Below are 21,094 nucleotides of genomic sequence, written 5' to 3'. Positions count from 1 at the left end.
CTTCCTCAAGACAGCCCTACCTTATCTTTCAGACCCTCTCATTTGAACTCGCATAGCATTATACTTCAATCCATGTTCTTTCAGAGTTGTTTTATACGTTTCAGTCTTATATTCTTCATGCGAGCTCCCTGACCATACCCTTACCTCACACCGTATCTGACAGTTCTATGAGTGGAGAGGGAGAGTCCTTGAGGCTTCCAGAACATACGTCCCAATTGGTTCCTCTCCTTTCCCAGCTGGACTGCCTGCTTTTGAACTCCCAAGTCTCTTGTCTTCTAGAAAACAACAAGCCTCCACAGGCAGATGCAGGTCCAGATAAAGAGCTGACTCTTCCCATGGATAGCACAACCCTGGATGGCAGCAAAAGCTCAGATGATCAGAAAATTATCTCATATCTCTGGGAAAAAACACAGTGAGTATTGACACAAAATCCTTATGTATGCAAGGGCTCCAGACCTTTGAAGAGCAAGGTTTTATTTGCTTTTAAGAGTTTACTTTCTCTTATTAGCTTATCCAAGGGGGATTACTGAGAAAGAAATGTTTGCAATCCCAAACTTCAACTCTAAGAAAAATATAATTTTTGTAAGAAGGAAAAAAAGAATGCTTACCATTAGCTGTCCCCAGGTAGTACTTTGTGGTTCTGGTGCTTTTACAGGTACAATCCATTTGCTGAAATGCATAGTTTAATTACACTTGAGAGGCAGGATGGAAGGGGTAATGGAGCAGAAAAATACTGTTGCTCAAAATTAACTGGGTAAGGCTGTCAGGGGGGATGGGACAGAGCAGCTCTTAAGGGGAATTGAAAATTCATCTCCAAAATGAAAGCATTACTCTGTTATTGTTTCCTTGTAGATACCATATGCCATTTATGTTAGCCAGAGGCCAAAGGCAATAACCAAAATAATACTAATTAAATTGGAATTACCTAATCGAACCATTCCTGGTTCTCACAGTTTCTTTCAGCTCCTTTAAACCATAACAAATGGAACTCAGATTATATGCAGGATCCCACAGGAAGCAATCCCAAGGAAGACTTAAAAGCATTCCCAATTTCCAAAGGTAGCAACCATAGGACAGACTGGGTTTTTTGTTTTTGCTTTTGTTTTTGACTAGGATGTTAGAGATGGGTGGGGAGGGGCTGTAATTTGACTTGTAAAAGCACTTGACTTACGATTAGTGAGTTGGATTCTAGAAATGATTTTCCTTAGCTTTCGTTTCTATCTTTTGGAGAACCTAATTTTCCTCAACCCAGCATGTTTTAATTAAAACTGTTTATTGAAGATACAGCAGATAAACCTTTTAGTTCAGTTCTATTAGTGTTTACAGCAGAAATAATCCTTAGCATAGCTTCTTGGAGGAGAATCTGTTTCAAGGGGGGCTGCTAGGGTCAGGGTTATACATTTAAACAGCAAAACAAAACAGAGCAAAACCTGGGAGTCTACAGGTTTCTCTGGTTGTCCTGCAGTGTTAACGAAAGCTCTGAGGCATTTTGACCCTTGAACAGAAGGGCTGTCTGGTATGTGTGCAGTGTTGTGCCTACATGCTGGCTCAGAGCTCGCTCACCTGCAGCATGAGGCCACAGGGGAGGAGGAAAGATACAGGGCATCCTGGTTCCTCTGTGGCCCCTGTCCAGGAGCTGGAGGGAGTTTTGCCTGTAGAACTGCTAAGAAGAGGATGGTTTTACCCTGAGAGTTCCTCTGTAGCCTTGGCCCATTTCCTTTCCCTGACTTTTCAGCAAGAGGGAGTTTGGCATGTGACTAAGAAATGCATTTTGCTTCTTTTCTGGCAAGAGCTGAACCAATCACTGGGCCAGAAATGCTTTTCAGAAACATCACTCTTAAATCATTCTTTTGATCAGAGACCTGCTCAGAGCACTTTCTTCCTTTTACTGGAGCAGCAAAGAGTTTGAATGTTCTAGAAGCTCTTACAAAGGATAAGGCTAGATGTGTTTGAAAGCTGGTGAATGGAATTTTCTGATCAGCAGGTAGCCTGTATTTTGGGGCCAAATGACACGCTGTCCAAATGGAATATTTTTAAACATGCCCTCTCAAGGTGTGAGAAACAGTAGTTCATGTCTTAGCTGAGGCAATAATTGTCTGCTTCTGCGGGGACAGGAGAGCAGTAGACAGGTACAGTTCCACCCTTTGGTTTCTCTCTTTGTCCAGGGGACCTGACGGGGTACAGCTTGAGAATGCTAACAGCAGTGTCGCCACTGTGACTGGGCTACAAGTGGGAACCTACGTGTTCACCTTGACCGTCAAGGATGAGAGGAACCTGCAAAGCCAGAGCTCTGTGAATGTCATTGTCAAAGAAGGTACCTCACTGCCTTGGGTTGGTGCAGCAGCCTCTGGGCCAGATAACTGAAGAATGCATCATCTCTTGTTTGGTTGCAGAAACTGATTAGAGACAAAGTAGGGAAGGAAGTTAGAGGTTAGGGTAACTCTTAGTTGCTTTTCTACAACACCCTTTGAGTGAGCGACTTTTAAGGTGAATTTTAACTTCTTGTTTTCCCTCCCTTCCTTCTCAGTTGAATAGGGAGAGAATTAAGGTTTTTTTACTTTGTATTTTTTTAAAAATAAATTTATTTATTTATTTATTTATTTTTGGCTGCCATGGGTCTTCGTTGCTGTGTGCGGGCTTCCTCTAGTTGTGGCCAGCAGGGGCTACTCTTCGTTGCAGTGCGTGGGCTTCTCACTGCTGTGGCTTCTCTTGTTGTGGAGCACAGGCTCTTGGCACGCGGGCTTCAGTAGTTGTGGCACTCGGGCTCAGTAGTTTTGGGTCGCAGGCTCTAGAGCACAGGCTCAGTAGTTGTGGCGCACGGGCTTAGTTGCTCTGTGGCATGTGAGATCTTCCTGGACCAGGGCTCGAACCCACGTCTCTGAATTGGTAGGCGGCTTGTTAACCACTGCGCCACCTGGGAAGACTTGCATTTTTATTTTGCCTCTGCTGCTGGGGTTTCTGTGACTCTCCTGCTAGCTACAGTGACACCTGCTGTCAGACCTTAGAATGACTGCCCTGCACTGGAGCTTCCCATGCTCATCCTAGGAGCATGCACACTGAGGCCAACTTGAGCAAAAGTGGATTGTCCTCGCTCTGGTTTGCAGGCACAGTGATCAGTGATGGTCTTAGGAGAGGTCTATAAGCTGATGGTAGGAAAAGCTATCAGATATGCAGGTGATCCCCAAACACAGTATACTGAACTCAGTGAGTAGAGAGCACACACTGAGTAAACAAAGCTGCAGGTGGGGCCCAGAATAAGAAAAGTGTCTCTCTTCTTTTTCTCTATTAAAGTGCTAAGGAAGAAGTCAAGAAAGATGTTCAGAGAATAACATTTTCAGCCATATTTTGAAGATAATTTGTGATATCAGCTGATGAAACCTGAACTTCAGGGCTTTAATCCACTTTAGGCCTTCGTTTCCGATCATCATATATCCCCAAGCAGAGAAATGGGTTCCTTTGCGGGAGGCTGCTATGAGAATACAAGAGGAAACTATACTTGTCCCCTCTACTGTACTGGTGTCAGGGGAACATTTCTCTGGGTGGGAATGGAGCCTCAGGACCTGTGGCACTGGTGGCGTTAGCTCTACACTGTTAGTTGCTGGCATGGGCATGGATAAGCACTTAAAACAGTTCTCCATTTAAGATAATTTTGAAGTTTAATTTCCTTATAAGCATCACGAGAAGCATTTCTTCTTTTTCTGAATGTTACATTTTTTCCCATGGTTTCTCTGTGTTTAGAAATGAATAAACCACCTATAGCCAAGATAACTGGGAATGTGGTAATTACCTTGCCCACAGACACGGCAGAGCTGGACGGCTCCAAGTCCTCAGATGACAAGGGGATAGTCAACTACCTCTGGACTCGAGACGAGGGGAGCCCAGCTGCGGGGGTGAGTGTGCCAGCAGGTGGAGAGCTACACAGGTCATGGTGGTGCGGTGAGGAGAGGAGACTGGGCTAAACACTCCAGTACCTGTTTTAACCAAGCGGTCTCTTATGTCAAACCTGGATTGTGCTCTGAAATCCAGGGAGGTCAGATGACTTGCTTAGGGTCACCCCTCAAGCTAGTGTGGAACAGAATGTGATTCTTTTCCCTGATCCTGGTTGCTGTGGGCTGTAGTGCCATCACAGAGCAGGAACTGCCCCGAGTCAAAGCCATCTAGCCCAGAGGGGACTTCGTTATGACAGACACAACAGCTGACTCCACGAAAGGAGTGTGGTTTTGTTCTGCCGTATAGCCATGTTGTTCAACCCCACAGGAGGTGTTAAATCACTCTGACCACCACCCTGTCCTCTTTCTTTCCAACCTGGTTGAGGGAACCTACGCATTTCACCTGAAAGTGACTGATGCGAAGGGTGAGAGTGACACAGACCGGACCACTGTGGAGGTGAAACCTGGTGAGTTCACTTACTGAGGAGTCGGGGTGGAATTGCTGGATCAGCCTAGCAGGGCCTCGATCTTGAGGCCCTTCCCCCAGCATGGACAGAGCCAGATGGCATATCCAGCTTTAAAAAAATCTAGAACCCCCAAGCTAAGAACTCCTTAGAGACTTTCTGTTCCAACAAGACCTCTCCTACCCACACAGAAATATGGACCTCCCCCTACTTAGCTCAGATGGAGAAACAGAAACTCAGAGAGGGCAGGGCTTGCTCAGCTTCACACAGCAGTTGTGTCAGAGCCAGGCCTTTGGGCCCCTACTCCAGCACTTTCTCCTCTGCGTGTGACTGATGAGAGAGGGCCCAGGGTGCTTTGGGAATCTGAGCACAGGAATAACTTGAGTCGTGGTGTCTTATCAGCACCCAGCTGCAGAAAATGATTTATTTTTGTAAGTTGAGCCTCAGGCTTTATCTGACAACCCCCAGGGAAGGTAAAGTAACTGGCATCCTTTACATTTTTAAGATTTGCAGAAATAAAATTTCTTTCTTAAATAGAACCATGTTTTTGTTTTGTATCAAGGCTAATTTGGTAATAGGGAGGCAGTGAGTACAGGGTGGGGTAGAGCTTTATAAATTCCTGAACAACTGATGAGAAGGTATTAACTTTAAACCTACTCTTTATTATCTAGGCCAAGCTAATGTACAGATGTCTTAGACGGGAAGGGATCTTGGCAGGTCTTCCAGTCCTTGTCCTACCTCTGAAGGACAACAGCCAAGACACTATAAAGTCTCTTCTGTGTTTAAAATCAGATCACAGATAGTCTACTAATTATATAAATTATACATCAGGACAGGCAAATGGTGCATCCAAGTATGTGAATAGGTATTCTGAATAGTCACTTTTAACTTGGCAAGTGTAGAATAGTCTTTAGGACATAATCAAAAGTGTAAAGCACAACGGTCTTACAGTTCTAGAGTTGTAAAAACATCGTCCGGCTGTGATGTTGTTTTAAGGAAATCCTTGTTTCTTGGCTGCCTGTATTTCCTTTGTGTTTATGGTTTTCAACACTGTAGGGCAGATGCATTCCCATAAGATTGTTGAGATGGAAAATTTCCCTCCCATTGTTGTAAACAAAGTACAGCAAGTTACTGAAAATCAGATTGGATCAGGAGAGATCGCTAGCTACCTGCCACTTGGCCTGGAGAGTTCAGCAAAGCCAACTGGGCAGAGACTTTTAAAACAAACCTTAAAGTATTTCTCTGTTCCCCACTTCCTTCACTAAACCCCATCACTTCGGCCTGGCCCGCAGCACATGTGTGGTAATTGCCAGGTTGGTATAGAGACCAGGAGTGCTTCTGAAGCTCTCCAAGCCAGCCCCAGATTGCTGGGGACCAGGACAAAGCAGTGGGGAATTCACTCTTGTGCCTTTCCATTTTGAAGGAGGGCAGTTGCATTTCTGAATGCTCTCACCACATTCTCTCCTGGGCCAAAGCACCTGCACAGTGGCAGGTCTATGTTAACTCTCCTGCTTCTAAAGCCATGACTGATCCACATGCTTTCCAGATCCCAGGAAAAACAACCTGGTGGAGATCATCTTGGATGTCAACGTCAGTCAGCTAACTGAGAGGCTGAAGGGGATGTTCATCCGCCAGATTGGGGTCCTCCTGGGGGTGCTGGATTCCGACATCATTGTGCAAAAGATTCAGCCGTACACGGAGCAGAGGTAGCTGGGCAACGAATGGGGGGAGAAAAGGAAAGACCAGGGGTCCCCTGGGCTTCTTGACTGAGCTGAGAAATAGTGTGGGTAGGTAGAGAAGGGTGGGCTCTCTGACCAGGAACCACTCATGGTGTTCATTTTTTTTTTTGCGGTACGCGGGCTCTCACTGTTGTGACCTCTCCCGTTGCGGAGCACAGGCTCCGGACACGCAGGCTTAGCGGCCATGGCTCACGGGCCCAGCCGCTCCGCGGCATGTGGGATCTTCCCGGACCGGGGCACAAACCCGTGTCCCCTGCATCGGCAGGTGGAGTCTCAACCACTGCGCCACCAGGGAAGCCCAGTGTTCATTTTTTTAATGCAGAAGAAATGTACTCTTCTAGTACAGGTAATAGGCTCTGTACTAGACACTGCAGCAGGGTGCAAGGTCAGAAGAGGCCTATGATGTTTGAAGACCATAGTCTAGTAGGGGAGATAATCAAGTTAACATATAGCATCAGTACAGGGTGGATTTGACAGAATAAGTGCTATTGTAAGCAGATAGTGTAGGGGGTCCTCAGAGAAAGAGAACCAGGCATGGCTTTCTTGACCTAAGCAAAGCCATTTTTGGCCTAAGCCATTTTGTGATCTAAGCCTGGCCACAGTACTTGCCCTTGAACAGGTCTCGGTAATGAATGATCTTAAGGGAAAAAAAGAAGTCAGGAACAGGGAGTTCCCTGGTGGCTTAGTGGTTAGGATTCCAGGCTTTCACTGCCTTGGTCCGGGTTCAGTCCCTGGTCGGGGAACTGAGGTCCCACAAGCCGCATGGTGTGGCCAAAACAAAACAAAAAACAAAAAGGAATGCAGGAACAAATGACTCTTTTCAGGCAAGAGAAGTAACAATAGCAAAAATAGTAAATCAGTTGTAAAGACTCCCAGTTCTGTTTCAGTGGTAAAGGTAGCCTGAAGTACTTGACAACCAGATCAACTGGAACCTAAGGAATGATGATATCGACCTTTTCTGACCCTCATGACCCTCAGCTAAAGCTTGGACTCTGTTGACTTTTGTCCCAATTCTATGCTGAATTCTCCTCTGCTCAAGCCCCTTCACGAATATGCATGTACCCTGAGCTTAAAGCTTCCGCAGTTGTGCTGCTCACAGAGACACTGCTTTGGGAAAGATCCCGGTGTTCTCCTTACTTGCCACAAGTGATAAAAGTCTTCCTTCTCCTCGTTTTTGACTTGGTTGTGTCTTTTGGCTCAACACCACGTAGAGAACCCAGTTTTCAGGTAACACAATCATGGAGACACAGGCAAGGGCGATTAATTCTTCCAGGAGGGTTGAGGTAGTCCAAAGATTTTCCAGAAGTAAAACTTGCCCTGATGAAGCATAGAAGGACTAGGAGGAGATTCAGAGTAGGGGAACAGCATGAGCAATGGTCCTGTGGTATGAAAGTACGGAGTTTCCTCTGGAAGAAGTCCTTGGGTTCAGAGCATTTACCGGGCCCTAGGATATGGGGGACAATAAGGCTGGCCCTGTAGACTGAGAACAGTCATAAGCAAGCAAGCAGTTTAGTGTTAATACTTCGGATAGGAGGGCTCAAGTTAGTTGGTTTTATATGTGTGAATTTTTTGTTTTGTTTTTGAAGCAAGGACACTAGATTTTTTTTTTTCCTTAGGGAGATCGGTAGTGTGGAGGCTAGACTAAAATAGGGAGAGATCAGGACATCCCTTGAAGTCCATTTGTTAAGACACCGCGCTTCCACTGCAGGGAGTGCAGGTTCAATCCCTGGTCTGGGGAACTAAGATCCCACAGGCTGCGAGGCTCGGCCAAAAAAAAAAAAACAGTAGGGAGAGACCAAAGGCTGGGAGACCAGTCAGGACGCTTTTGGACTAGTCTAGTAAAAAAGGTGATAACACCTGAATTGAGGTAGTGGTGGTGGAAATGGCAGAAGAGAAGAGGAAATTAAAAGAAATCCAGAGGTAAATCAGTAGGACTCGGTGACCTTTGGGGAATGAAGGTGAGTGAGCCATCAAGTATGAGGATTTTTGCTTGGATGCCTAGATAGATGGTGCATGCCATTAACTGAGATTAGGGATCCAGTTTCAAAGAAAAGATAATGAGTTCAGTTCTGACTGTTGAATTTGGCATATCTTATGGGTTACATAGGGACAGGTAGTAGCACATATAGGCTGGAACTTGAGGTGGAAGTGAAGGCCTGAGGTAGGGAGTCACTACATACAGGCAGGCGTTAAGGCCATGAGGACGGATGAGACATGCTGGGAGAGTCAAGAGGGTTGAGGAGAGAGCTGTGGAGAACATCAATATTTAAGGGGGAGGCAAGGAAAGAAGGGCCAGCAAAGGAAACTAAGAAACAGCCGTCAGAGAGATGGGAGGAAAACCAGGTGGGAGCTGTCTGCTGGAAGTTAAGGGACAAGCTGGCAGTAAGGGGCGCTGCCAAAGGATTCAGGTGCTATAGAGACAGGTGTGGTGAGCGCACAAAACAGGCTTTTGGGTTTGTAATTAGTAGATCATCAGAACTATAGTGAGATCATTTTACTTAGATGCTGGGAGAAAATTTTTTTCATAGTTTGAGGATACAGAGATGGTAAGTATAATGCCTCTTTGAAGAGGCTGGTGTTGAAAACAGTATGGGAGACAAGCTCAGAAGAACACCTTTTAAAGATACTTGAACATTTTTATAGACTGAGGGGAAGGTGCAGAGGAAAGGTAGATGGTGGAGATTGGGGAGGCGGGTTATAAATGGAGGTAGGTCTGGGGCACTGGCTGTGGGCAGAGCAGGAGACCACTTTCCCTGGAGGCAGGAGGAAAGGAGGGAAGATGTGCTATTATGGGTGAATCTCGAAGTAGAGAAGGATGAAATTTGAGAGTATTGGTACCAACATCCTGTTTTTTCGTATTGGTACCAACGTCCTGTTTTTTCTCTGAAACTGGAGGCAAGGCCATCTGCTTTGAGGAGGTGAGAATGAGGTGGGCAGTCTGAGGAAAGTGGTAAAGGTTGAGAACAGCAGCTCCAGGAAAGGATGCCGGCTTTGAGCAATATTGGAGTCTGAGCCAGGGTTAGACACATGAGGTGAGAGCAGCGATTCCCAACTCCAGCTGCATAACAGTATCACCTGGAGCTTTTATGAACATACCATTACCCAAGCCTCACGCCCACATGGGGGTGATTATGGTTATGATTCAGTTGGTCTGCAGTGAGGTCTGGGCACCTAAAGCTTTAAAACTCCCCAGGTGAATCTAATATGCAGTCAGGGTTCAGTGGGTCAGAGACAGCATGATGATTAGGACTTTCTTTTTAACCTCTGCTCAGCAGCCTGGGAATAGGAAAAGGGAAGGTGGCTGCTGGGATCCATCGAGCTGGTGGGAATTGGCTGGGACAAAGCAGTGGAAGACACTAGCGAGAGTGCGGGTAAGAGCATTGCGGAAGGGTTTGCTTGCACACTTGCCGTCACTGCCTCTGGGACACGAGGAAGAGAGAAGCATCACAGTGACTCTGGGTTTCTGGCTTGGCCTAGATTGGCTTAGCTGAGGAATTCAGGAGGAGGATATGATTGGAGGGAGATAGTGTATTACAATGGGAAAGAGCATGGGCCTCACACCAGGCAGACCTGGATTCTGAGCCCTGCTCTGTTAGTGACAGCTTTGCGACAGTGGGCAGATTACTGCACCTCTCCGAACCCATTCTTCACTTATAAAAATGCTAGCACCCATGTTATAGGGTTGTTGAAGATTACATAAGATAATGTTTGTGTAGTCTCTAACACATAATGAGTTAGTGATTGTTATAAGTTTATTTTGGAACATGTTGGATTTAAGATGACTGTGGATGATCTGGTATAGATATTCTAGCAAGCATTTGCAGATACAGATTTGGTCACTCAAGAGGGACATAGGAAGAGGAGACAAAGATTTGAGGGTTATTTGTATATAGACAAAAATTGAAACTATAAACATGAATTAGGTAACTAGGAGAAAATATGAGAAATGACCACAGATTTCTTTAAATTAATTTTTATTGAAGTATAGTTGCTTTACAATGTTGTGTTAGTTTCTGCTGTACAGCAAAGTGAAGCAGTTATACATATACCTATATCCACTCTTTTTTAGATTTCCTTCCCATTTAGGTACCACAGAACAGTGAGTAGAGTTCCCTGTGCTATATAGTAGGTTCTCATTAGTTATCTATTTTATATATAGTAGTATATGTATGAGAAATGACCACAGATCTTTTATGGAAAAGGTTTGTTTCTTGATTCTGGAGTTTATAGTACCCCATTGTTAGCCCCACTATGCAGCAAGCTTTGAAAAGGCTTTTAGGACAGGGCTACCCAAACTTTCATGTCAGTTCACCCATAGAAAATGATGCTGTTTATATGGCACTTTGGGATAAATAGACAGTTATACTGGAAGCAGCTGGTCCAGGGCCTCTGGGATACCCAGGTCCCACCCAGCCACCCTGTGTGCTGTAGGGATCAATACCTGGGGCTCACCTATAAACCCAATGTGACCCACTGATTGGGAAAGTTCAGTTTGTGAGACTAACACGGAGTCACGAAGCAGGCTGCCAAAAATGGAGGCCAAGGCAGAACAGATTTTGTGCCACCCAGAAGTGAGTTCAGACATGGTCTACCTTGGACAGAAGTTGACGGTCAGAAAACAAACAGATTCTGGGCCTAGAATAACATAATCTTGCACTGGCCACACCATTGTGTGAGGTCTTTATTGTTGCTGTCATAGTAATGATCATTTTGGCTATGTTTTGACCTACGGATAATGCTTTGATGCTGTCCAACAATTTATATTTTACAAAGCACTGTGGTTTGTCTCATAGATAGCCCAGCACAAACCCAACAGCACCACATTCTTAGCTGTTAAAAGGCTGGCAGGGCTTCCCTGGTGGCACAGTGGTTGAGGGTCCACCTGCCGATGCGGGGGACGCAGGTTCGTGCCCCGGTCCGGGAGGATCCCCCGTGCCGTGGAGCGGCTGTGCCCGTGAGCCATGGCCGCTGAGCCTGCGCGTCCAGAGCCTGTTGCTCCGCGGCGGGAGAGGCCACGGCAGTGAGGGGCTCAAGTATCGCAAAAAAAAGGCTGACAGCAGGGATGTACCCATAACCAAATCCCCATTTTTCTGGCCTCCAGTTAGGTTTTGGAATAGGTCTTCTTGTTAGTTGGGGCAGCTTAGGCCTTTTCTAAAAGCATAGGCTTTAGAGTCAGACATATCAGTTGGGATCTGGCTCTGCCATAATTAACTGTGTGACCTTGGGCAAGTTACTTAACCCCTCTGAGCCCCAGTGCTGTCCTGTGTAAAATGGAGATGATGCTGATAACCCCTTTCTCACGGGCTTCCTGTGAGTGAATGTGCATAACACTTAGCACAGGGTCTGGCACAAACAGAAGGTACTTAGCAAATGATAGCTGCTGCTATCATGTTGACAGCTTCAGCTCGTTCATACTGTTCCATGTCTCTGCAGCACCAAGATGGTATTTTTTGTTCAAAATGAGCCTCCTCACCAGATCTTCAAAGGCCATGAGGTGGCAGTGATGCTCAAGAGTGAGCTGCGGAAGCAAAAGGCAGACTTTCTGATATTCAGAGCCCTGGAAATCAATACTGTCAGTGAGTAATTCTGGGAAGTTCGGAATGAGAGTCCACCCAGTGTCCACAGCTCACCTGTCAGTCCCTGCTGTCCTTGGGCTTCATTTCCTCTTCTCTGGGAACAAGGAGATAATCACTTTCCTCAACTACCATTTTTTCTTGAAAGAGTCTCCACTCATTGCAGAGCTTCTTAACCTTCCATGGGCCCCTGAGATAGCATTCAGAGGGGCTGTGAGTTTGAATGGGAAAAAAATTACATCTTTATTTTCACGAACCTCTAACTGAAATTTATTGTTTTCCTCAATCATGAAGGTAGGCAAGAAACTACAGTATTAACAGAACGTGTGACTTTAAAGCAATAGAAATCTCAGATAATTTTGTGTCATACTACATAATGAAATAGCATTTTTACTCATCACCACTTCGAAAGTATGACAGTTGTTAGACACACTTCTAGATCTTGTTACTTAATATTTTAATAAAGACGCACATATTATTTTAAAGTTCTGTATTCTTAAATACTTCAAAAACATGTATAGTATAATTGCCTTCCTTTGTAATACTGTGTGTTTTATTTCGGCAGTTATTCAGAGAAGGGGGTCTGTGGGGCATGAAAGATTAAGAACTGCTGATATGGAGAAACAGCAAGTAAAAACAGTCTGGAGCCTTTCTAACTGCTCCAGTTTTATCCATGATGATAATAATGGGCACTGTGTCCAGCTATAAAGGTTCTTGGGACAGGTCTCCAGGAGATGTCGTCACAGGCCATTGAGCAGGGGATCCCTTCGTATCTTCATGGGCACTGGAATTTGGTCAACCCCCGGCTCTGACGCCCCTTGACTTTTTTCCCTTTCCTGCTACTTTCAGCATGCCAGTTGAACTGTTCTGACCATGGCCACTGTGATTCATTCACCAAACGCTGTATCTGCGACCCTTTTTGGATGGAGAATTTCATCAAGGTGCAGCTGACGGACGGAGATAGCAACTGTGGTGAGTTTTCTGCTTGGAACTGTGCCCGCTGGTTTGGCGTTGAGTGTGGCTCTGAGTTTGAGTGGGTGGGTGTTGGTGTTGCCAAGGCAGATGAGCAACGAGGAGAAGAACTTTGTGTATTTTCTGTTTGCAGAGGACGTTTACTTCCTTCCTCCACACTTGCTCAAGGTTAGAGGAAAGCTCTGAAGCAGTTTTTTGTTTCTGGTTTTGTTTTTGTTTGGCCTCCCAGCACAGCTTGCGGGATCTTAGTTGCTTAGTTCCCCAACCATAGATTGAACCTGGGCCCTGGCAGTGAAAGTGCCGAGTCCTAACCACTGGACTGCCAGGGAACTCCCCTGAAGCAGTTGTTTAAGAAGAAACAAGCTTAAATCAGAGCAACTACAAAATGCAGCCTAAATCAGATGAGCCGCACGGCCTCCTGTCTTTCTGGAATGCCTGTGTACTCTGGCCCCAGGGAAGCCCGTAGGTGTCCATTCCTCCCTTTCCCTCTGTTAAAGCTCCTTACAGCCTGCCCCACTTCCCCAGGATCTCAGAGCACCACCTAGAAAACAGGGGCAATTCATAAGGTTTAAAGTTTCAGCTGCCTTTAACTCCAAGGTCTCACCTTCCCTGGGCAGCCCGAGGGGCCTTCTTGTTTACAGAGCGCAGCCATCTCCTACCCAAGGTGGGCAGCCCAGACCCCCCTTCTAGCCTCTCTTTTCACTGCCCTTAATATTTTGTTTCTCTTGGCAGAGTGGAGTGTGTTATATGTTATCATTGCTTCCTTTGTCATTGTTGTTGCCTTGGGAATCCTCTCCTGGACTGTAATCTGTTGTTGTAAGAGGTAAGATGGACTTTCCCTGGAAATTTGTTCGTGCTTCTAATTACATATTTATTCATTAGAGAGGTATCTGGCACCTTCTATATTGAGGGCGCTGAGTCCTGGGTTTCTTCCCTTCCCATCGCTGTTACATGCCATGGCCCACCCACGGCATGCACAGAAAAGTTCTCCTTACCTCTGACACTCCTGAAGGCAGAAGCACACTCCTGTAGGCTGAGTGGCTGTCACTGCAGTGATTTGCCACCTGGAAAACGTGGCTGTGGCTGGAGTGGGAGTGGGAGGGCCTGGGGTGTGGACCTGGCTCTTATCTCTAGGGTATGTGGCCTTTAATACTCCACACCTCAGCCTCACCACCGTAGCACATGGGTTCTTTTTTTTTAATTGGGGTATAGTTGCTTTACATTGTTGTGTTAGTTTCTGCTGTACAGCGAAGTGAATCAGCTTTATGAATACATATACCCCCTCTTTTCTGGATTTCCTTCCTGTTTAGGTCACCACAGAGCATTAAGTAAAGTTTCCTGTGCTGTACAGCAGGTTCTCATTAGTTATCTATTTTATACATATTAGTGTATATATGTCGATCCCAATCTCCCAATTCATCCCACCACCCCTTTCTCTCCTTGGTGTCCATATGTTTGTTCTCTACGTCTGTGTCTCTATTTCTGCCTTGCAAACAGGTTCATCTGTACCATTTTTCTAAATTCCACATATGTGTGTTAATATACGATACTTGTTTTTCTCTTTCTGACTTATCTCACTCTGTATGACATTCTCTAGGTCCATCCACATCTCTACAAATGACCCAGTTTGGTTCCTTTTTATGACTGAGTAATATTCCATTGTATATATGTACCACATCTTCTTTATCCATTCATCTGTCGTTGGACATTTAGGTTGCTTCCATGACCTGGCTATTGTAAATAGTGCTGCAATGAACATTGGAATGCCTGTGTCTTTTTGAATTATGGTTTTCTCAGGGTATATGCCCAGTAGTGGGATTGCTGGGTTGTATGGTAATTCTATTTTTAGTTTTTTAAGGAACCTCCATACTGTTCTCCATAGTGGCTGTATCAATTTACATTCCCACCAACAGTGCGAGAAGGTTCCCTTTTCTCCACACCCTCTCCAGCATTTGTTGTTTGTAGATTTTCTGATGATGCCCATTCTGACTGGTGTTAGGTGATACCTCATTGTAGTTTTGATTTGCATTTCTCTAATGACTAGTGATGTTGAGCATCTTTTCATGTGCTTCTTGGCCATCTGTATGTCTTCTTTGGAGAAATGTCTATTTAGGTCTTCTGCCCATTTTTTTGATTGGGTTGTTTTGGTTTTTTTTTTTTGATATTGAGCTGCATGAGCCGTTTGTATATTTTGGAGATTAATCCTTTGTCCGTTGCTCCATTTGCAAATATTTTCTCCCATTCTGAGGGTTGTCTTTTTGTCTTGTTGATGGTTTCCTTTGCTGTGCAAAAGCTTTTTTTTTTTTTAAATGTTTATTTATTTAGGCTGAGCCAGCTTTTAATTGCAGCATGTGGGATCTAGCTCCCCAACCAGGGACCGAACCCAGGCCCCCTGCATTCTGAGCATGGAGTCTTACCCACTGGACCACCGGGGGAGTCCCTGTGCAAAAGCTTTTAAGTTTCATTAGGTCCCATCTGTTTACTTTTGTTTTCATTTTCATTACTTTGGGAGGTGGGTCAAAAAAGATCATGCTGTGATTTATGTCCAAGAGTGTTCTTCCTATGTTTTTCTCTAAGAGTTTTGTAGTGTCTGGTCTTACATTTAGGTCTCTAATCCATTTTGAGTTTATTTTTGTGTATGGTGTTAGGGAGTGTTCTGATTTCATTCTTTTACACGTAGCTGTAGCACATGGGTTCTTAATTTGTTTGCCTTCCTTTCAGTTTGGGATTCTCACATGTACATGTTTTTACGTAATTGTAGACTTAGGTTAGTCATGATTAAGTCTTTCAGGTTTTTTCATTCAGTCTTCCTATCTAGTCTTATAATATTTAATGGTAACATTTATTATGTTTTTAATTATTAATAATAAGTATCATTTCTATGTTTACTGTGTACCAAGCAAAAATGTATAAAATGTGCATAACATTTTATACATTTTATAGGTAATATCTTTTTTAATATGCGTAACAACCTTTTCTCAGGAAAATGACATTTTCCATGGACACACAGTTAATAAGTGGCAGAACTGAGATTCAACCTGCAATATAATCTCACAATAAAACTTAGAAAATTAAAAGAATTTTTTAAAATTCCCACCAGCCTAAGACAACCACCATTAACAAGGTTTTGCTGGTTTAATGCTTTCCTCCACCCTATACCCTTCCAGCATAGGAGCGTCATTTTATTTACATTTTTAACCCATCTATCCTTCCTTCATTGCCACTGTGGAGTGGTGAGTCCATGATAAAATGATGTTTCCTTTACCTTTTCCCAAATCGGTGAGGACTATTTGAATAACAAATCACAGTTGCTACCTTTCCCATCTGAGAAACAAGGAGAAGCATCCCTTCCATTAAGCAGCATCCCCCAAGACAGGGCTCTGCATGCAGTCTGGCTGCCACCCTGTGGTGGGCTACCTGAACCTCACACAGAACCTCTTTCCTGAGCAGGGGATTGTGTTTTTCAGACAAAAAGGAAAACCTAAGAGGAAAAGCAAGTACAGGATCCTGGATGCCACGGATCAGGAAAGCCTGGAACTGAAGCCAACCTCCCGAGCAGGTAGTGGCCCCGGGAACTGGGAACCGGGGGTGTCTAGGTTGGTGCACTCTCCCTGAAGAGCCACCACCATCACCAGTCCCTCCTAAATGTGTTTTTGTTGGCAGCTCTTTGTGCTGGAAAAGTATCTTGTCCCGTCCCTGATGAGGGCTCAGGGTCGGCTTTGCCTACTGGACAAGCTCGGACTCCAGGGCTCACTTCTTAGTGGTCCTTTGACTGTGCTGAGGGGCTCAGCCCCTTGCTTTCCTTTGCCTGCTTGTTCCCCTCAGGGTTCCTGCCTGGAGTTCAGCTTTTCAAGCTGCCCCTGTAGTCAGGCTCAGGGACCTTGGTCTCTTATTCCTGATCAGTCTGTCCTTTCTGGGCAGACAAGGTGAGGCCATGAAGAGATCAAAGCCAGTGTCTGCCAGCTGGCCTCCTTGCCGCCAGCCATCCTCTCCCACCTTCCTTTCTCCAGTATTTGTCAGGTAGATCCGCAGGCTCCATCGTTGTCTTAGAGCAGGCGGAGGGCAGCTCCCCTGCTGGCTCCAGGTGCACCGCGCTCATCTGTCAAAGAATTTCCGGCTGCACAAGCTTGAGACGGCTTCCAGTGACGGGGCTCGGGGCCAGGGTGGGCAGAAGGCAGAGGGGAGGGTCCTGGGCAGGGAGGAGGGAGGAGTGGGTAAAGGGCTTAAGATGCCTCTTCTGAGGCAGGTGGGTGGGTGACGGCAGGATGGGAAGGCAGACTTGTGGGGAAAGGGAGGGAGCGGGGAGGGCTGCAGGTGGCCAGCTGCTCCCAGGTAACCAAGATGAGACTAGATGAGGGTGGGCAGCCCCTTCTGTGCGCGGTGTCCACGTGAGGAGGTGGTGAGAGTCGCCTTCCATCTGGTGTGGATCTGACCAGGCCAGAAGTCCTGGCTCTTGTTCTGGGCTCTGCAGTGGATTCGTGGGTGCAACCCAGAATGGAGTCACCAGTAGGATGAGGAGAATAGGATTCAGGACCAAACTGTACAAGGTGTGGAACTGAAGAAGTTCAGCCGGAAGAAGAGTGAGTTTAGTGGAGCGTGACGTGTGCGGAAGTGACCTGGACGTGGCGTGCGCCCACCTGAGTGAGCTCGGAGCCGCTGGCACCGAAGGCCAGCAGGCGGAGCGGGACACGTGCCCACCCTCGGGAGACGTGTTTACATTCAGCAGTTGTGGGTTTTGCTTTGGTTTGGTTTTTTTTTTTTTTTTCGGTACGCTGGCCTCTCACTGCTGTGGCCTCTCCCATTGCGGAGCACAGGCTCCGGACGCGCAGGCTCAGCGGCCATGGCTCACAGGCCCAGCCGCTCCGCGGCATGTGGGATCCTCCCGGACCGGGGCACGAACCCGTGTCCCCTGCATTGGCAGGCGGACTCTCAACCACCGCGCCACCAGGGAAGCCCTTTGGTTTGGTTTTGCTGTTCTGTTGACTTTTTTTCAAGACTTTCTATTGAAGTCTATTAGATTGAACCATATAAGATTACTGATAATTGACTTTTGACCTATAAAAATAGCAGTTTTCTGTGATTCAGTCTAATGTGTACAGAAAATCATAAGCACATTTCATAAGTGTATGTACCCATGTAATCAGCCCCCCAGAAGCGCCCCCTTTGTGCTTCTTCCCAGTCACTGCCTGCCTCCCCCCAATTTACTTCTAATATCTTGGAGTAGTTTATATAAATGGAATCATTGGGCTTGGTGCCTGTCCCTCAACATTACATTTAGGACGTCCATCCGTGTTGTTAGGTAGAGCAATCGTTCGTTCATTCCCGTTGCCGTGTAATTTCCCTTGTAGGAATATATTTATTTGTCAGGTATACTGTTGATGGGCAGCTGAGTTCTTTCCATTTGGGGCTGTGATGGGGAGTGCTGCTGTAAACGTTCTTGCCCATGTCCTTTGGCGGACATGTGTATGGACTTCTGTTAGGTGTAGACCTAGGAACAGGATTGCTGAGTCAGAGGAGATGTGTGTGTTCAGCACCCACTGATATAACCAGCTTCCTAGCTTGTATTGCTTAGTGGATGAATCCCACTCAGTTCTTCAAGCAGAGCGGGAGCTAGAGGTAGGAGGGCCCGGGTGAGTGCTGTGTACTTTGGAGCCAGCAACACGTCCCCCCTTAAGCTCCTGTCCTCCACACCTATGGCCCAGAAGGGCTTTAGGGAACAAGGGAAGCTTCAAGTGCTTGGATGCTGGAGGAGAAGGCCCTCAAAGGGTATTTCATCTATAGGGGCAAAACAGAGGTTTTGAGATCATTGACGCTCCCCTGGTCTTGATGCTTCTTACGTTGACACTGTCCCCTACCACATTGGAAAAGCCTGGGAAGCTGGTGTTCTCTGGTCCTGCTGCTCTGCAGTCCTGAGAATCAGTGGGAGTTGTGGCCGTCCACAGTCATGTCCCAGAACCGTGCCCCTGAGATGGACAAGCTGGGCCCCAGAGCACACTGCACAGATGACCAGCACACGGGCAGGGTCTGTGGGGCTGTGGTTCCCAAGTGACAGGTGCAGTCAGAGTCTAGATGCCCTCATCGTTCACAGCCTGAAGTCATGTCTGGCCAGGAAAGGGCAGAATGCCTGAGAATCATCCCAGGACCTTCTTTCAGTGTTTATTGGGGACCTGGATGGGACCAGGGGGAGGAAGAGTGATTGTTGGAGGATGAGCGTTCAAACACAGCTCACCTGACTGGTCACCTTTTTTTTTTTTTTAACTAATTTATTTATTATTTATTTATTTTGGGCTGTGTTGTGTCTTCGTTGCTGCATGCAGGCTTTTCTCTGGTTGCAGTGAGCGAGGGCTACTCTTTGTTGCGGAGCACAGGCTCCGGATGCACAGACTCAGTGACCATGGCTCATGGGCCCAGCCGCTCCACGGCATGTGGGATCTTCCCGGACCGGGGCACGAACCCCTGTCCCCTGCATCGGCAGGCGGACTCCCAACCACTGCGCCACCAGGGAAGCCCCAAGCTGGGTTCTTGATGTTGGCAATTCCCACTTCTAGTTCTGCTGTCTCAGCCTACCTTTTGCTTACTCTGGAGTAGTATTTGTACCAGCCAGCAGGCAGCCATCCTGCTGTTGGATGGGATCTGCCCTAAAGCTATTACCAGACCTCGTGGTACGGTCTGGCCTCTGCAGCCATAAGGATGAATAGTGAAGGAAACTACAGTGACATAGAATCTCAGGCATCTTGGGACTTCCCTGGTGGCACAGTGGGTAAGAATCCGCCTGCCAATGCAGGGGACACGGGTTCGAGCCCTGGTCCGGGAAGATTCCACATGCCATGGAGCAACTAAGCCCGTGTGCCACAACTACTGAGCCTGCGCACCTAGAGCCCGTGCTCCACAACAAGAGAAGCCACCGCAATAAGAGGCCCGCGCACCGCAACGAAGAGTAGCCCCCACTCACCGCAACTAGAGGAAGCCCGTACATAGCAACGAAGACCCAGCACAGCCAAAAATAAATATAAAAAAATAAATAAATTTATTAAAAAGAAAAAATCTCAGGCATCTTTTCTGACCTCAGGTGCTTCTTATGGGTCCTCGTTTGTGTGTTCTGACCAGCTGACGGCTTGGGACAGTCCCCGCTTCAGTCAGGCTCTGCAGCAGAGGCCTCTCCAGGCCACATGCCTGCTCTCCCACCCCTTGTACCCTCTCAGCGAAACCAGAGTAAACGTCTACGTAGAATGAAATTGTGTCCTCACTCAGTGTCAGCACCTCTGGCAGGCACTTTACATCCATACTGAGCCAGGGTACAGTGACAAAACTCATTCTCTAGAGCCTAAGTTCTTGTTCCTTGTATTTCCTCCCTCCCACAGAACTCCACCCTCTGCATAAAGGGAGGTAAAACATTCTACATTTAAAAGAGAGAGAAAAGAGAATGTCGTTGGGTGGCACTAACCAAAGCTAATAGATGCTGAAAATAAAGAATCCCCATTGGAACCTGATCGGTTGCTCTCTGAGGCTTCCCTGATGGACTGTCCCATCTAGCCAGGGCTGGGAGGACTTGGGAAGCCTCCTTTTCAGGAGAGGGACCATGACTGGCCCTGTCCCTCCGCTCCTGTTCAGGCTGGGAGGAGGGTGCAGGGTGTGGCTCAAGGAAGAGAAGATTTGTGCTTCTGACGCTGGGTCCCTTGACTCCCCTGCAGGTGTCAGACATAAAGGCCCGGCGCTGAGCAGCAGCCTGATGCACTCGGAGTCGGAGCTGGACAGTGACGACGCCATCTTCACGTGGCCAGACCGAGAGAAGGGCAAACTCCTGCATGGTCAGAACGGCTCCGTGCCCAACGGGCAGACCCCGCTTAAGGCCAGGAGCCCACGGGAGGAGATCTTGTAGCCGCCTGGTCTGTCTCCTCAGGTTAGGGGTTGGCAGTGCTAGGGTGCAGGGCATTGCCAGGCTGATTCTCATACCTCCCATGTCTGAGGGCAGCTGTTCTCCCAGCGTCTGCTGGTCACTCCACCCTAATACCCTCAACTAGAGTTGCTGGTACTTGAATCCAGAGACCTTCTCCGGGAACCCCTGAATGAAGCTGTGAATGAAGAGGTTTCCTCTTTAATCCCGTCTGGTAGGTCCCACAAAGTGTCCTCACCTCAGGGCCTCCTTTTCTGGAACCCCTCCTCTGCTCCGAGGATGGACACTGGCAGCTCCTGGCCTCCTCTCCAGCTCTTTGTTGGCAGGGTTGCTGCTTCTGGGGCATCTGCACAGCGAGGCCTGGCTGTGTCCTCCACCCCTGGGTACAGAAACAAGCACCGCCAGCCCCCTGGCTCCAAAAGCCTGCCTGCAGGCACGTTCTTTGTTCTCGTCTTTGGGGCGGAGTGCGCCCTCTTGCTAGGCCCAGAGGAAGTGGTGCCCCCTTCTTACCGCTGCTGCTGGG

The 21,094-nt window shown here is 47.0% G+C and overlaps 1 protein-coding gene across 1 annotated transcript in view; it reads left to right on the top strand.

Annotated features, from left to right (window-relative positions):
* The window catches only part of KIAA0319L (KIAA0319 like), a 102,197-nt gene extending 81,641 nt beyond the window's left edge, over nt 1-20,556 (top strand). Inside the window, exons 11-20 of the mRNA XM_065873584.1 lie at nt 280-412; nt 2,166-2,314; nt 3,739-3,890; nt 4,258-4,396; nt 5,940-6,099; nt 11,566-11,708; nt 12,555-12,677; nt 13,410-13,500; nt 16,145-16,236; nt 20,369-20,556. Of these exons, the coding sequence (XP_065729656.1) occupies nt 280-412; nt 2,166-2,314; nt 3,739-3,890; nt 4,258-4,396; nt 5,940-6,099; nt 11,566-11,708; nt 12,555-12,677; nt 13,410-13,500; nt 16,145-16,236; nt 20,369-20,556 (1,370 nt within the window). The remainder of the gene's footprint in view (nt 1-279; nt 413-2,165; nt 2,315-3,738; nt 3,891-4,257; nt 4,397-5,939; nt 6,100-11,565; nt 11,709-12,554; nt 12,678-13,409; nt 13,501-16,144; nt 16,237-20,368) is intronic.
* Nucleotides 20,557-21,094: the final 538 nt, after the last annotated feature.

This window comes from Phocoena phocoena, chromosome 1 (assembly GCF_963924675.1).
Source record: "Phocoena phocoena chromosome 1, mPhoPho1.1, whole genome shotgun sequence".
Classification (NCBI taxonomy): domain Eukaryota; kingdom Metazoa; phylum Chordata; class Mammalia; order Artiodactyla; family Phocoenidae; genus Phocoena; species Phocoena phocoena.
The sequence above is the reverse complement of the archived record's forward strand: the minus strand, read 5'-3'. Positions and strand labels throughout refer to the sequence as shown.